At 40.1% G+C, this 17,602-nt stretch overlaps 2 protein-coding genes across 2 annotated transcripts in view; both read left to right on the top strand.

Annotated features, from left to right (window-relative positions):
• The window catches only part of LOC144539851 (uncharacterized), a 114,461-nt gene that overhangs the window by 67,806 nt on the left and 29,053 nt on the right, over positions 1-17,602 (top strand). The window lies entirely within an intron of this gene.
• lrrc3 (leucine rich repeat containing 3) lies at positions 55-855 on the top strand. Its single transcript, XM_071897838.1, has one exon. The coding sequence runs from the start codon at positions 55-57 to the stop codon at positions 853-855; it is 801 nt and encodes a 266-aa protein (XP_071753939.1).

Genomic DNA, 17,602 nt, shown 5'->3' with positions numbered 1-17,602 from the left:
GTGAAACAATGAGTGCTCTTGCCTGACAGGGCGAGTGGGAGCTCACTGCTGAATATGTGGAACTTTGTGGGGCCTGATATGCCCAGGAAATCCCCTATCTTTGATGCCTCTGCCCTCGTCTGGGGCTTCTTCTTTGGAATATTGTTTGCAAGTGCACCAGTGATGGCTTGTCCCAAAAGCTGTCACTGTATGGAGAAGAGTGGCTTGACCGTGGTCCAGTGTATGTCCTGCAACTTGGAGAAGATCCCGTCAGATCTTCCGCGCGACACCGTTGTCCTACTTCTGGCATCCAACCACATCACCAAGATCCCCAACCAGGCCTTCAAAGAACTCCACCGCCTCCAGGAGTTGGACCTGTCTAACAACGACATCGAGACGGTGGACGTCGGAGCCTTCCAAGGTGTTTCTGACAGCCTCCGGGTCCTGGACCTCTCAAACAACCGCATCCAAAGTGTCCCCAAAGAGGCGTTTGCCCGTCTTCAAGCGAAGATCAGCCTCTCGAACAACCCCTGGCACTGTGAGTGTACGCTGCAGGAGGTGCTGAGGGAGCTGCGGCTCGACCCGGAGACGGTGAACGAGGTGAGCTGCCACACGGCGGTGCAGGAGGAATACGCGGGGAAGCCGGTAATCCAGGTGCTGGACTCAGGGATCAACTTCTGCAACTTTCACCACAAGACCACCGACGTGGCCATGTTCGTCACCATGTTCGGATGGTTCACCATGGTGATTGCGTACGTCATCTACTACGTGAGACACAATCAGGAGGACGCCAGGAGGCACCTGGAGTACCTCAAGTCCCTGCCCAGCAGCTCCCAGATCAGCAAGGACTTTGACACCATCAGCACTGTCCTCTAGCAGGCCCTTCTGTGGCTTAGGAGGTGTGTGTGTGTGTGTGTGTGTGTGTGTATGTGTGCGTGTGCGTGTATGTGTGTGCGTGCACATGTGTCAGTACATGTGTGAGTAAATGTGTGTTTATGTAACAAATGACTGAAAAGCTGTTGTAAGGAATAATCAGCTACTTTTTTGAGCAATTTATTTGAGGTGACTATTTCAGTGGCTAAAAGGGATAATTTTTTTATTTTTTTTTTCAACCTTGGCTCCATTCCTGGTGTCTTTTGTATGCTAGTTATTGTTCCATTATTTTATCAATTGATTTAGTATGAGCAACACTGGCTATATATCACTGCCATTCACCATTCGATACAACCTGACAGGGCAACAATGATAGCACAAAATAAGCAAAATAGATATTTTTGAAAATCACCTGCATTTAAAAAATGGAACTTTTCCTTGAGAGATGATAGATTTAGTCGGAAGAGATAAATTGTGCCACTCTTATAGTATGATTGCATTTGTAGTCTAGGGTGAGTTCGGAGGACAATTGTGTTTCCCCAATTACTTCATATAGGTTAATTTATGTTCACGTCACACTGTCAAGTCAAGTTTCAAGTCAAGTCAAGTTTTATTTATAGCCCAATATCGCACAGCATGCCTCAAAGGGTTTCACAGAGCAAAAGGTAAAAGCAGTGGTCATGTAGACCATTGAGTACAAACAAACACAATAAAATGCACATTCAATTAATAAGAAAATGAACACAATAAAATGTACAATGAATACGAAAGATAGTAACATCATATCAGTGGGTCATTATCGCATGACCAATTAGACTTGGTCATACGTCAAAGAAAACAGGTACAGGTTTTAAGCCTGCTTTTACAAGTGCAAGGAGGCCAAGATGGAGGGTATTCTATGAGAAATCTGCTATTAGGCCATGGTGTTAACATTCATTTTACGTAACACTGTATCATCATCCGCGCCCCTGCCTCTAATACCCCTTTCACACCGAACTAGTGACCCAGGAAATACACAGGTCGCCCATCAGTTTGAAAGGTTCGACCTGGGTGAGGGTTTGAGACCCGGTCACACTCTGCTTTGCTTGGTACAGCGTACAGCTTAACCTGTGCTGCTCCGGCTCTGGAGTGTCATGTCATCTGCCGAGACAGAATGTAAACATGTCTGCTTTTGATGACTTTATAAGGTGAATTGTCCGGGATCAGCCTACCAGAATATCTTGGTGTGTGTGATAGGGGTGAAAGTGTGAAAACATCAGCAGCGATTTAAAACAAAGGTAAAAGTTGGTTTTTCCACAGATTGGCTATAACTGCAGCATGTCATATCTATAAATTCACTGCACTTCTGTAGGTCTTAAAAACTCATCATTTTCTGAGTATGCAGCATTTGTAGTGTACAGCTATATTGAATGGCACCCTTTAGATTTGCCAAGTATAAAATTATAAAACAGGGATGCCATTACATTTCTGCCATCTGCAAACCATAAACAGCAGTAAACCACAAAGTAGCTGAATCAACATGCCGCAGCCATTATTTCTATTGATTTGAATGTAACACAGTTTGTTTGGACTCAAATTCAACATTACCTTTGGGGGTGATGAATGGAAGTCAATTTGCTCGTCAGGAGTTGTTTGTGTCCAAGTGCCTACTCTCTGGGACTTCTACACCATAGCACTGTGCATTGGGCTGGACGATTGAGTGTCGAGTCCCCTCCCTGTCCACCCTTGCCATTGCAGAACTCAAATTCAAAGGTGAGAGGTGGATGCTTCGTACTGCTCTGTGGCAGGCTGGACCTCAGCAGTATGGCTTATGCCTATCCAATCTTAGTCCTTTGTAGGGTTGCGACTGGAGGCCAGACCTAAGTCAAAAAAGTTTTAGCCTAATTCACCAGATGGGCGGGTTTTTCCCAAACAGGACAAGAACAAGTGCCAGAAGACAATCGCAGAAAAGTATTTGAAATTCAATTTTTACATAGTTTTCTGTGATACCTACCTGCCACTATCTAAACTGTCCTCATACGGTAAACCCCACTCATCTAGTAGTTCAAGCAGGTTAAAATAAACGCAAAGAATTATTTGCAACTACTACCTGACCTAGGTAGGGACTAGTTTGTAATTTTGCATAATGTGCATCTGACAAAATTGTCTTTTAAACTAGGTTTCTTTGTTATGGAGTGTCTACCTGTGCAGTTTAGATGTGTCATCTGACATGATGTTAGTGCTGGTCAATGTGTATACAACTTTTACAACCTTGAGGAATGCACATGCCATCTGTGTTGTTCATTTGTAAAGAATGTCTGTGGCTAAACGTAGATCAAAGTGTCTTGATGTCTTTAAGCAGTTGTGAGTGGTCAGTTTCTTTTTCAGTTATAAAAGCATTAGTCAGAAAGACTGAGCTGTGTATTTCTGTGAGGGAAATGAAAGGGCTTCAAGGATTCTGTTTGTGATAATCCTGTCACATATCAATTTTCCTATCTGTACCAGTCATTACTGTGTGTTAGATTTGTTTTCTGGAATTCAATGGACACCTTACCAGCATTTAAAAAATAAAGATTCTTTTCCAGGACAATTCATTACTACCTCATATTTCTGTTTTGACTCCAAATACATGGGCAGAATATTTTCTGAAGAAAGCAGGCTATTTAATTCACAAACATGTTTGCACTCTTTTTCTTTCTTATTTCCCCTGGCCTTGCCTCCTCTCAGTCATTTATTAATTTTCACATGAGGTATTGCAGGTCAACAAAAACAAAATCGAGCTGCGGACCACTTGAGGCGATGCATCAATGACATGCCTTTGATAGTAGATACATTTTCAGTTCCTGTGGATGTAAAATGTTGTCACTGAGCCAGAGCAATATTTGATAAAAGAAAGAAATATTCCCTTCTGGAAGGGGAACAAACGCCAATGGAACCAAGCAATGCACACAGAAAAAAAAAAAAAAAAGAATAAAAGGAATTTCATTTGTTTTGCTGGCTTGACCTGCTGTGGTAGGATTTTGACTCATTGCTTTGTTGTGATGAGGTTTCATGATGGAACACTGCGCCGGCATTGTCATGATAAATAATGGATTTTTAATCTTGCGAGCACACTGCTGGGTGTCCAAAGAAACCTGTTCCCTTGGGAGCCGGTGTTAGGCAAGCTTTCGGGTTACCCAGCCCAGAGTTTGAGTATGTAGTGCCAAGATCGATAAAAGACTCATTACTGAGAGAAACTTTCGACTGCTGCACCCAAGTTTTAAGGGCCGCTGTCATTAAAGCTCCCCAACAAAGCAATTCTTTGAATTGGTGTTTTGTTTACGTTGACTTGGGTTTTGCTGAATTTCACGATATCAATATCTAATTGTTAGTTTTGTTAACTATTCTGAAACATTATTCCTAGCACAAAATAAATTTGTTATCTATCTATCTATCTATCTATATATCTATCTATCTATCTATCTTCCTTCACTCAGTTCATGATTCAGCTGTAATAGACTGTACAGGATAAAATCAACTTCAGTCAACCTGAGCTACATGTGCTACATCACTGCAATTATATTCAAATGTTACAGTGACAACCCATAACCGCCTGTGGTAAGTCACCCTGCTGTGTGATGTTTCCCTCTGCTGCCCACTGGAGCGATGATGATAATGATTCAAGCCTCCTCACAGTAGCAGCCGTCAACGTGCCTTTGAGCAATGCACCGAATCCCCAACTGCTCCGCTGGAAGAAGTTGAACTACAGCAAAGCTACCCCCAAGAAAAATATACTTTTGTTAACTAAAGTTAGAAGAAGTAGTTAAAACTCTGGGAAAATGATCATATTGCATATCATATTATATGACAAATGCAGTGTTTTATAATACAAAATAGCAAGACTGGAAAAAATACTTCTGATTAGGTAGGCAGCGAGCTTATTGCAGTGGCACAGGCTGGATACAATGCAAGTGCTTTGTCTTTTGTCTTTGTTTGTAGGCATCAGGATGAAAGAAAAAAGGACAAGGGGTCAAATTAGGTTTAACCAAGACATGAAAAGCAGGCAGAGATCAAATAAATAAATAGAAAGGATAAAATAAATGCAATTCCCTTCTTTTCTTTTGCAGGCATAAATAGTTTGTGGCTGCATTAGTAAGCTACGCCTCAAAATGACAAAGCAAGTAATAAACTACTAAAAACACTATGAAGAATAGTTACTATGAACATAGTTGAACATTTAGTTGAAAATAGAGTTAAACTCCTAGAAACTATTCGCCAACGCTGGTAAAAAAAAAAAAAAAATCATGAACATTTTGCTGGAAATGTCATCAGAAATGAAATGGAAGAAGATGGAGGACGTTTTTTTGGATAGAAAAAACTGATAAGCAGTGACTCAACAAAAGTGCCCCATTTTTTCCTATTTCCATTTTCCTATTGATGCGATCTACAGAAGTTGACTGGCTGTACTTAATCAATCATCCAAATTGATTTCCATTTGAAATGTTGCACAAGTAAACATTCTAAGTGAAAGCTTGACCGACAGTAGTTATTAATGCCATTATGCGTCATCCGTTGTATTTTTTGTCTTCAACACTCTCCCTAATTATTTGCTTGGCATCTACTCCCCCCATTTCCATCATAATCTGCTTTTATGGAAGCATTGTCTTTATGATGGAGAGCAGAAACGTTTGTTATCATCTGGTGATTAGCATGAAGAACGACGCACTCGGCGGGAATGTGACCCATTCGTTCGCCTTCCTGTGATTGTTCATCCTGGCTGTTGGCCCTTTGCACCATCTGTTCATCAAAATATCATTAACACTTTAATTAAAGACCCTGGCTCTTCTTATGAGAAAGACAAGGGAAAGCGGATGTCATTTCCCCTTTGTTTGGAAGCCCTTGAGTTTAGCGGCCAATCATCCGCCACCTTTCCCTGACCCAATATGATATAAGTCTTTAGAACTGAGCTCACACATTATGCAAATTGTTCCCTACTCTTCTGTGCTTTATGGGAATACTTGCTCAAACAAATGGTGTCAAACAACCTTGATGTACCAAGGAACTGCCATAGAACACAGTAGCTTTATTGCCGAAGCTATCTGGGGCTAAAACACAAAAAATCCTTAAACGTGCATTTTGATGTGTCCATTATTTTCCACTTGGCCTTGGTGAATGAGTTCAAAGTGTTTTATTTCAGTTATGTACCAAATTTAAGTTAAGGATTAATTTATCTAAATATATCACTGCCAAATGAGTTGTGATAATGACCATTGGTGAAATGTCTATCATCTGCTATACACTACATATACTATACCTACACCATCTAGTATACACACATGCTGCCTAGGTATAGCTACTTTCCATTGGCATAATTCATTATTTCCCTAGCTCATCTGCTTTTGAAGCATAACTTGCTAATTGACTGGAAGGTTTCTTTCTACATAAAAAGCCTTACTTTTGACAAAAGCCTTCATACCAAAATAAATATGTACAGATTTCTTGATGCCCATTAGATCCCCAAACAATTCCTTATCTGACTGTCAAATGCTTCCTCCCCATCAGTTAACCTGAAGAGAGTTACTTATTTGCTTTTTGAGTGACTATAACACTTGTGATTAGATACCAGGACTTCATGGGTTGGAATGCTGCTGTTTCCCCATTCCTATTCTACCTATTGCTTCATTTCCTATGCAATCTAGGTTTAGACCAATATTGACCCTTGGATATCGGCCAATCATTGCTGTCCACCTCCCCTAAGATATGGATGTGATGCAGTTTGTTTGATTACATATATGGGAAGCCCTTAACCTGAATTGATTCTCATGCATCATTTTGATGGATTTCACACAAGTACGCATCAATATGTAATTAGTGTTAATATTAGTATTAGTCTGAGTTTCAACAGAGAGTTTTAGTGCTCCATGGTCTAAATGCTGTATCAGAGGATTCCTCCCTGCCATGAATATAACTCAGGGCGAAACACTGAATAGCTGTAATTTGTTTTTTATTTTATGACATGGCAAATGGCCAAAATTCAACATATTGAATTTGGCCATCAGCAATCCCATCAACTCACACTAAAATTCTTGTTTTTTTCACTGAACATCTGCCAGGAGTGATTAGCATTTCTTGCAGGACAGAAATGTAATGGACTAAAGGATGTAGATGTGTAAGTATGTTGTGCGAGTGCTACAGTTCACCCATAGGTTTTGTTGTGCAATGAGATTCTGTTCTGATGGTTTTCATGCATGAGAGATGCCCATTCTACCTGGAGCAGACACTAAAAGAACACTCAACATGATATAATTAAGATTGATAACCATATTGTACAGTAACTCCCTTCCATAGAAATGATTGATTTGCAATATATACCTGCAAAGGCAGTACATTCATTACAAAGGGGAGTCATGCTATCAAATTAGAACGGAAGGAATTCATGTATGAAATCTGTTGGACTTGAAATTTAATCTGACCAGTTTACTGATTCAGTTAATAATTTGAGGGAATTATTCACAACTTCATGCTCAAATGCTTAAGAAACTTCCATCAACGAAGCATTGCTTTTTCTCCATATTCATGAAAGGAAATGAGCATGATAATTTCAATTTTGAGCCCCAGCTTATTTATTAGTTTATCTGTAGTCATTTTTGCCATTTTTCTGTGTTGAAATTGATTGACAAAGCTTTTGATACATGTACTAAGACTATGTGCCATTTTGTTTTATGTTTATATTGTCTCTAAACATTGGAGGAACTAAGGATTGTTTTTTCAGTTATCAAATATTGTGAATGTTTTCTTTTTTTTTATATATACATACAATTATAATTCCCAGTTAAGAGAAGATTTTGGGCTCATTGAAGTCAAGGATAGACCTCAAAAAATTCACACATAAAAGAGTGCATTGTCGTCAACTTTTTAGGACAAAATTATATAAACATTTTCCAAACTGATAAGCCCCATTCATGTAACCTGACATCACCTCAATTCTAAATTGTCGATTTCTGATTGCAGCTGCTTTCTTCAGGTTTGCACAAAAAGTAAGCAAACTATTATGCAATTTCTTTCTCAAACTGCCCTCTGTCTTTCCCACAGAGTGGAATCTTATTGCTTTACATCGGACAAAACTCGACATTGGCCTCAAATGTCAGCACCGTTTACGGTGGTCGACAGTTTGGGGTCTCCTGAATCATTACCACCTCTAACCCCACCCGCAGTTCAGCAACCAAAATCTCTCTAGTTTCATGGATACGGACAGGTTGGGCCATTTGGGGGTCATGGTGAGCAGGTGGCAGAGAGACTGCCAAGGAAGGTCACAGCACAGTTTGAATCCCTGCAATGGCTGATGTGTCCGGCCCTGTCAAAGTGTCCTTGAGCAAGACACCAAAAACTCTTTAGCTTCATGAATTTGGATACTTTTGGATACAATTCAGGCTTCTACAGTGTTACCATTTTAGTCGCATATGTTCCCCAAAATGAATTATGCTACAGCGCCTAGAAAATTGAAAAAGGAGCAGCTTGAGAAGTCAAGTATGGATGGACATTGTAAATTCTGAATTGAAAAATTTCACAGCTCAAGAAAGAAATTTAGGAGCATGAGCTGTGAAATTTTTTCAGTCCAGGAGTACATGTGCTTCTTGGAAAAATAATGTCACTGTCGAGGCCACTTGTGGGTTTCCACTTCTTAGCTCATATTAATACGCATTCCCTGTGATGCCTCCGGTATTCCTGAACTTGACATTAAACTGGTTTATGTGCATGATTGGTTATTTCAGCCGGATCTCAACAAATTTAGTCAAATGATGCATTATATCTGTCCATGCTACATCACATCTAGGGTCTTAGTAAAATACATCCAGAGGTGACCACTTTACATTTAACACTTAGAATTGTTTACATTTTAACCCTAACCCTAAAAATATGATTACACCAGGTAGTCATGAACCAAAGAAAACAGTTCATCCACCCCTTGTTACGATAAGATTTTCCTGGCACCACACCCATCATCTTGTGGCTTGAATCTTTCCAAAACAAGCAGGTAGTGACTGTGGAGGGATCTCTGTCCTGTCATTTAGATGAGGAAGCGCTTTGCTCTCCCGCCGTAACAGGAAGGGTGCAACCATTTCACAGTGTCTGTAAACTCAGACTACAATCATCAACTCAGCTCCACGGGTTTCTCTAGAATACACTGTGTTCAATTAACCCCCCCACCACCACCACCACCATACTCCACCATCACACCGGACACTATTTTAGTTCCAGCTCCGGCTCAGTCAGTCACCCTCACTCTCTATCTCTTCCACATCAGTGGGTGAAAGTTTGTGAATAACTGAGAGTCTTAGTGGCATTTTTCTGATTTGACTAAGCCAGAAATTATCTTCCTATTTGTGAACAGTAATGGATTCTGAGTAGCATTATGTTGCCCAGCTGCATGAGAGGTATTGGTTTTCTAGCTCATATTCAGATTAGGGAGCTTTCTGGGCATGCTTGGCAATCGAAACAAACAAAATAAAAAGTTAAATGAAGTACTTCATCAGATTTGAATCACATCCCTAAAACCAGGATGATAGAAATGGGATTGCGTGTTAATACAGATTATTCACTCGTGCAGTTTTTCACGGACCTCGAAGAGCTTCAAGAGAGTCCAAACTCCCAGCTCAAAGCAGTCACTTTCTATCCAGCAGAGATTAATGGCAGGCTATTAACTGAGTGTAAATGTTATCCATACATGGCTGCAGATTCTGGAGGGCATTGGGCTTAAATCAATACCCTAGTTTCAATAACATCATGTCAGAGACTGGCAAGCACTGCAGCGTAGTAAATCAGAATTTCAGCGGCGCCAATAAAGGGGGTGGCCTGCTTTGCGGCAATGTTTAGTTAATGGATTTTTGAAACGGGGACATCCAGAGCTGCGGTGGATACCAGGCCAGGGGACGAGTGGTAAGATCAAAGCATAGGGTCTAGTGACAGGAGGAACATCAATCACTGTACCAAGGGGCTTCTGTATGACTGTGGGACAAGTTTCTCCTCTCTCCCTCCTCTCTCCTCTACAGCCAGAGTCAACAAGGCCGGACTGAACACTGTCCACAACTCCAATCATTCATAAATCTGCAAATCACTGTGAAATCAGCATGTCGACGTGTCAGTATTTCAGTATAGAAAGAGTCAAATTTCCTGAGTTACATGTTTTTCATTGCTTATGTTGAGGAAGAAATGGAAAAGTACTAAGCAACATTCCCATGCTCACTTAATATGGAACTTTTGACCCATAGCTTCATATTTGACCCATATTTACACCTTAAGTGCCTAAAACTCAAGAATACTGAATCTGCTTCACATTAAAAGATTAAACTCTAAAAGTAACATCTTGTGTGTTTCTCACAGAACTGTGAGCCTGGAATCTGCAAATGCCCAAATCTCATAGATGACATTGGCAAAATAATAACCTGTTGTCTTCTAGAAGAAGGTGCTCACCTCTTATTACATATCTCCTTAAAGTGTTAGACCTATAATTATCATTGGATGTTCAATCTTGTTCATATGACCTTATACTTTTTGACCAATAGCATTATAATATATGTATTATATATGTATTAACATAATTATTAATATTCAGCACTATAAAACTCTGTGTAATCATCCATATTTTGAGTTCCTTGGCTCCCAACCTGCAGATTGAATAAACCTGTCAAACTGCCACTCTCTCTTCCTGAGTTTTCTTCCATGCTTATTTTATTCAGCTGACACAACCACAATCTCTCTCTCTCTCAAGCTAGTGAATGATTAAGAAAAACACATATGGGGGAGCAGAGGGCTCTTAACACATACATTCATAAAGTGTGAATAAGAATTTCATTTATAGCTGCTTTCTGCAATTAGGACGCTAAGTAACACACTGGCTGATTGTCAGCAACAATGCCACATTAGAATGGCTTGCTATAATTGTTTCTGCACTGCATCACTGCATTGATTTATTTGTGGAAATCAATTCCTTTAAGTATAGTCTTTTAATAGAAAGTGGAAAGGATGTAGTCAGTTAATTGGGTAGCAAATGCTTTCACTTAGACTAATTTAAGATGCCAACTACCTTGTGATGCAGCTGGAATATTCAATTCGAAGATACAATCAATTTGTGTGCTTATGTGATTTCACTATAGTGAATAGTTTTACATCTTGTTACTTACTAAAATTAATGAGAGATGCATTTAAGACAACCCACACACCCTGCATAATTTACCAGCTCTTTTTCCATATGTTTATTCCACCATAATATGACGTCCCTTGAGTTATTTTCGTTTTCAGCCATTACAAGGTCATAATAGCTTTTCCTTTGATACAACTTGTACAGCTCTTTTGTCACATGGTTACCAAATAAAGGCACAAGATGGATTGAATGTATATGAACATTCATAGATGGAAGAGCAAAGCACTTGTCAATGAAGAAAAAAGTGAGCTGTTTCACTCCTGACAGAAGTATCCTTGAGCAAGACACTGAAACCAAACCTGCTCCAGCAGTGCCATCTCTGACTACTCCAACACTGGTGAAATTAGTACACATATGTGAGTCTCAGAAGGATATGTGAAGAGACAAAGTCCTAATTACACTGTATATAATATGCCAACTGAAGTCCATAAGTGGTTTTCCTTGAGGGTCCAAAAAAGACTACGCAGAGTTTGACAGATAAGATTGAGCCTGACAGATAAGATTGCACCTTGTACTGAGATTCGGGCTTGCTCAAGGCACACACTTATTATTCTTGAGATGACATTGCACCATCTCATCCATGACTCAAGAATGTATCTTTCCGCCCAATTATGTATTTCAGTCCAGCCCAAGGCCCTTCGTGAATAGTGTTAGCTTGGACTTGGACTATGTCTCAGAAACAAGTCCCCATCTCAAGAACTTGTGGTATTAATTGTATACTACTGTATGGCCTTCACTGTGAAAGAAGGCAATATTGCTCAGTGTATTGCGATAATAAGTGTAATAGCATTTCTGCCCATTCCCTTTCACCTGTTCTGAACGATTCCTGCCAGTAGAAGGAAATTATTGTTGGAGGTCAGTCTTTATATAGTTTGTTGTGGTCACAATCCTGAACTTTGGAACAACTTGCCTGAAGAAATGTGATTAGCGAGCTGTTATGAAACAACTTAAAACTCATTTTCATAAACTTGCATTTAACTGACAACTTGTTGTGTTAATTTTGCAACAGTAGGTTTGCTGATGTGTTTATTGGCAGTCCAATATAACGGTGCATGAGGCTTAATGAGCAAACGCTATTAGTTGTCCATTTCACTTTTGTTTGATAATGCACTTATTGGTAGCTGAGTGGATTTACAAGTCTGTAGTTTATTCTCCTTCTCTAATAATAATGAAATTAATGAGAAGGAGAAGGAGACAAAGAAAAAGGAGAACGTATCGTTATGATAATATGTGTACATATTATATCTGTTACATTGAGCCAGCTTTTTTCAATTTAAATTCATGGCAGCAGGCAGCTGCACATATCCATCCATTCATAACTGTCTTCACCATGTGGTTTGTCTTACCTTGCGTTGTAATTAGGACTGCAGAGGTGTATGTGATGTTCTCAGGATGAATGAAGCTGTAAAGATCTTTGCCAGCTAATGAGATTCTCTCAGTCTCAGATGTCATGACAACTAGGGCCGCAAAGTCCTCGGATGATATTGGACATACAAATTGCAGCCACTAATGAGCTTGCAATTCATTGTTGTACGTATGTTTTTTATGCTCTTTTGTATTTTTTACATGAATCAGAGACAATGGATTTTATTGGCTAACTAAAACAAGATCACAGGACGGATCCCCCGTGACAACCTGTGTGTATCTCTGTTGAAGTGTCCTTGTGCAACACACTAACTCCTACAGCACCAGCTGGGAAGCCATTTGACTGCCGCTCTAACTCACAAAGTGGGGCCGCATGCAGCACAGAAGAGCGTCCCATCCTGCCTCATTGAGACTCTGTAGATTCATCCTATTAATCAAATAAAACTCTGGTGCCGGGTGCAGACACTTCTCCGCCCACAGGAAGCGGCAAATCAAAACGTAGGAGTGAAATTCAAACTGACTCAGCAGCAGAGAAAGCTGAACTCACCAACGTTAGATCTTTTGCCTCTGTCGTCTGTTCGATATCCTTTGGTGTAAAGCGATCACACACCAGCCAGGTTGGTACAGACGACATGTTATGTGATTTCTGGGTATTGAAGTTCAAAGTTTTGTCAGTTGCCTATCGCTGCCATTTGGAGCCACTGACATGCTTTGCTGCCTAGTGCAATTAATGCATGTCTCAGAGGGATGTTTGTATGGGTGGTGTGGCCACATTGATTCTGATCAAAATTTCATCAGTTATTTCACAGTAAAGTAATTGATGAAGATCAGAATCGATTGGCATGATGGCAAAAACTAAGAAAATAAGGCCCAGGCTGAAAATGACCAGAATTATTCTTTAATGGTAAAAGCCACACCTCTCCTAGATTAATGGTTCTCAACGTTTTTGGCTTATGACTCCTTAAAACGAAGCGATGCCCACTCGCAACCGCATTACAGGTGTGCAATTGCAGTTCAACCAAATAATGTTTTTCCCTTTTCAGGTTGTTTCATTTGATTAATTATGAGAGGGGGGCCTAGAGGTTTAAATCTATTCAGTATTTCACAAGAAAAAAGCAAAAATGTGTATAGTATAGTGTATAGTGTGTACTGTATAGTACAGTGATTCTCAACCTTTTTCATATCAAGGAGCCCTAATTTAGTACACATTAGGGCCACGGACCAGCATTTGATTAGATTTTGTCTCTTGGGCCCAAATATGAGAATATTTTCATTGTTAGATATGATTTTGTCCAGAATTTCATGACTATCTGTATTGTAGGTAGAGAGATAAGAGTGAAACTATGATCAAAACAGTCATTCTTCTACATTCTCTAATTGTGTTAACTTCTTGTAAATGAAATAATGGTGAAGTTTAACAATTCATCAATTTGCTGGGGACCCCCTGGAACCCCCTCAAGGACCCCTGGTGGTCCCCGGACCCCACATTGAGAAACACTGGTATAGTAGACAGTTTTCCTATCCCATAAATCATCTTACAATCCCCGAAATGTATCTTGTGATCCCGAGGTTGAGAACCTCTGTCCTAGGCAATAAATTCCAAAAAATATTCCTTTATCCCAAAAATAATCACACATAATAGAGAAGAAATAAGAGCCATACAATGAAGTACACACTGTCAATGGAGTTAAAACACACAGCATATGGTTTAAAACATAATTACCCTTCCAAACACGAATGTTTTCATAGCCAACACATGTTGACTGCTCCTAGCATGTGGCCCTTTCCTCACAGTGACATTAAACTGGTTTAGCGACTAGCTTGGACCGGGAAATGTTCCGTTTTTGTAATCAAATCACCATCAGATTGCAATCTATCCCAACAGCTGTCAGCCTCTTAGAGGTGGCCTTGAGGATTTGAGGCACTGCTGCGCCTGCTTTGCATCACATCAATGTTCATCCAATTAAGGCCACACAGAGCTCAGATCCCACTCCCCAACACCGCCGCCGCACTCCGTTAGCACAAGATCATGGTCAAAGCAGTGTGTGGAAATGACATGGGGGGGTTATCTGCTCTCTGCACAGTCCATTCCCAGTCAGGCATGTTTTATTAGAGCGATGGCTGTCTGCGAGAGAGGAAATTGATTAGAGTATTCACTTGAGTGCTCTTCAATGCGACTTATGATTTTAAGGACAGGAAGGCAGCATTGAATCATCCTATGCCTGTATGCAAATTGGCTAATGGAAGACGGGGAGAGAATAGTATAAGATTTGTTAAGACTATTCTGTTCATCGGAGCATGCAGGAGTCTGTTCCTTGAGGTACTTAATGAGATAATGCACCTCTGGATCAAGGATTGAGGATTGTCCACAGAGCTGCAGCGGCGCCTGCTATTGGCCCATAATCGGCAACCGATCGATCACTGGACAGGCGACCTGTCAATCACTAGGAAAAGAACTCTGTTATATCCCGTTAATGACACAATTATTTTGCAAATCTCCATGAGGACACACATTAGAAGAACTTAAATTACTGAGACCATAACCTCCTGTCGAAAAAATGTATTGACTTCATGTTTTGAGTGAGAAGTTTGGTTGTGGTCCCATTGACTTGCATGGACTTGGGCCGGGTTTAGAGTCTTTTTGGAGCCAGCATCTAGCGGACATTCCCCGCCCTGTTTGTCGCCTGCCACCACGTCCTTATTGGCTTCAAAATTCACCCACGGTTTCCGTTACTACACGTCGTTGGTTGAAAGCTTCGTTGTTCCACCTTTCCTTTCCTTTTCCTTTCAGTGCATATGACTTCATCTGCAAATTACGTTTAATTCAAAATCAATATATTTACATTGTACATGGTACATAGTACATTTACATAGCAAAAAACATAGTAAAACATCCTTTAAAATGTTACTATCTTGTAAGCAAAGGTCCATAGTCATTTTGAAAAAATTGAAGAAAAAAAAGGAAAAAATCATATCATCCCTGGCAAAGGCAAAAACAGATTCACCGAGTGAAACAATAAAACTACTACTACTTCACAAATCAGAATGGCTTGTTAAACACACTTTCTTTCCTCCCTCTCACACACCGTCCAATGCCATGCTTTCTCCTCTCTCTCTCAACCTGTTATTATCGGCCAGAAAATCACAGCCCAGAATGTCATACATTCAGGATGCAACTCTTAGCTTTATTGAACCAGCAGGGCGGAGAAGGGGAAGAGAATTCCTTGCAGATAATGGTAGTGATTTGGCTTTCCTGCTCCTCTGAGATTGTGGTGATTACTCCTAAGTGTGGCTTTGACAGTGGTATTGATTGACCCTCATATTTATCATCCGATCACCTCTGTGCTTCATCCAGGCCGGACTAGCTCAACTCCTTTGAGGACGTCACCAAAGCAGGTGGGGAGGCTATTTTTAGATGTTCTGCTTGCACTGCTGCCATGAAAGAAGCCCAGCGTAATTTGTATACATTTTCATCTTTGCATTGTGCAACTCACTCTACATCTTTCTGATGGAAATGGTGCAAATATCATGTAAAAAGATATTGGCACATATTTTTTCCGATATGACCTTTCTCCTGAGAAACATTTCCACAACGCCAAGCTATAACACACAGAAAATTGAAAGTGATCCGTCATGTGAAACATGGAGTGGGACACAGCACGAGATTGCATGCAGTGTTTTTCTTACCATGGTGTTCAGTGGCTGCACTGTGTAGAACTGGCCTGAAAAAAGACCACCCAGACAATAAAGCACAGTGTGGTTGTGAATCTTTAATACTTCAAACCAAAGTAATGAAGTCATCCCTGCAGTAGATGGGCCTTTCAACTCTGGAGTAGATGATGCTCTGCAGATACTTGCAATCTTATTACCTGGCAGGAGGGCTCTTAAAATACTGATTTGATCTGAAAGGCCGCTCCTCCTCTCTATTCTCTGCTCAGGTATCATATCTAGTATGATTGGGAGCTAACCATTATTACTGGTAGCATCTGCATACAGAAGCATGCACAATGAATATACACTACCAGTCAAAAGTTTGGACACAGCTGATTTAATGCACTATATGTTTTTCATTATCTTAAAGCCATTTTGATCTAAAGGCTTATGCTTAAATGCTTGAAATTTGTTTCTTCGACAAATATAAATAGTGAAGTTGAGGCCTATGTGTGAATTTCTTTCCAAAGCCTTTGCCTTTCCATCAAGGCAAAGGGCGGCTACTTTAAAGAATCTAAAATATTAGATAGTTTTGATTTGTTTAACACTTTTTTGGTCACTGCATAATTCCATTTGTGTTACTTTTACTTACTTACTTTACTTCAAGTTTTGATGTCTTTACTTATATTCTAAAATGTGGAAAATAGTAAAAATAAAGAAAAATGTGGTGTGTCCAAACTTTTGACTGGTAGTGTATACAACAGCTTAAAAATAGACTAGATCACCTATATTTTTCAGGTATAAAACAATGAACTTCAGGTAATATATATATCTTTTAGCTTTATTTTTGACAGTAACTACTGCATTATTATGTCTTTCAAGAGGCTTCCTTCTTCAACCTAATGTTTTTAATAGTAACAATGGATCTTTGTTTTATTAAGACACACTATTAAAGCTCAGATGGACCTGTCCCAAGTTGTAAAATCCCTCATCCTATTTGTGGTGGGATGAGATAGGATTACTTTGTCTGTCACTGTAGCACGTATTGGATAAGAAAGTCTGTGCGTATGCATTGAGATCAATAGTTTGGTCACATCGATTCGGGAACACCTTCACAGCTGGTTGTGTGCGCCATCAGCGCTGATGCAGTGGAAAGAGAACGGCCTATTTGTGTCCCTATTTGTGAATCCAATGTATGTTGTAAGCAGACCCATATTGATTTAATATAACGGCATGTGAGGCGCCACAGGCACGGAACACATATTCTCATGATAATACATCCACTCATTTTACAATCTAATTAACGGGTGAGATTCATGGTGAGGGCCATGTCAGCTTGGAACGACTCCATCCCGCACAGCTGACCTGTTTCCCCGCCCCGCTTGGCATGTCACATTTGAAAAAAAGTAAAACCAAGAGATTTGTGTCAGAACAAACTGCTGTGGTGTTTCCTGATAAAGGGAAGATCAATCTCACAGTACACATGGGGGAATTTATTGAGCCTGCCCTTCAGCCTTGGAGTGATAAACAGCGGGACAAGCACTTACCTAGTGCCAAGTTCTGACAAATAAAGAA

This window comes from Centroberyx gerrardi, chromosome 10 (assembly GCF_048128805.1).
Source record: "Centroberyx gerrardi isolate f3 chromosome 10, fCenGer3.hap1.cur.20231027, whole genome shotgun sequence".
Classification (NCBI taxonomy): Eukaryota; Metazoa; Chordata; class Actinopteri; order Beryciformes; family Berycidae; genus Centroberyx; species Centroberyx gerrardi.
Note: the sequence above shows the minus strand (reverse complement) of the source record. Positions and strands in the feature narration are given on the sequence as shown.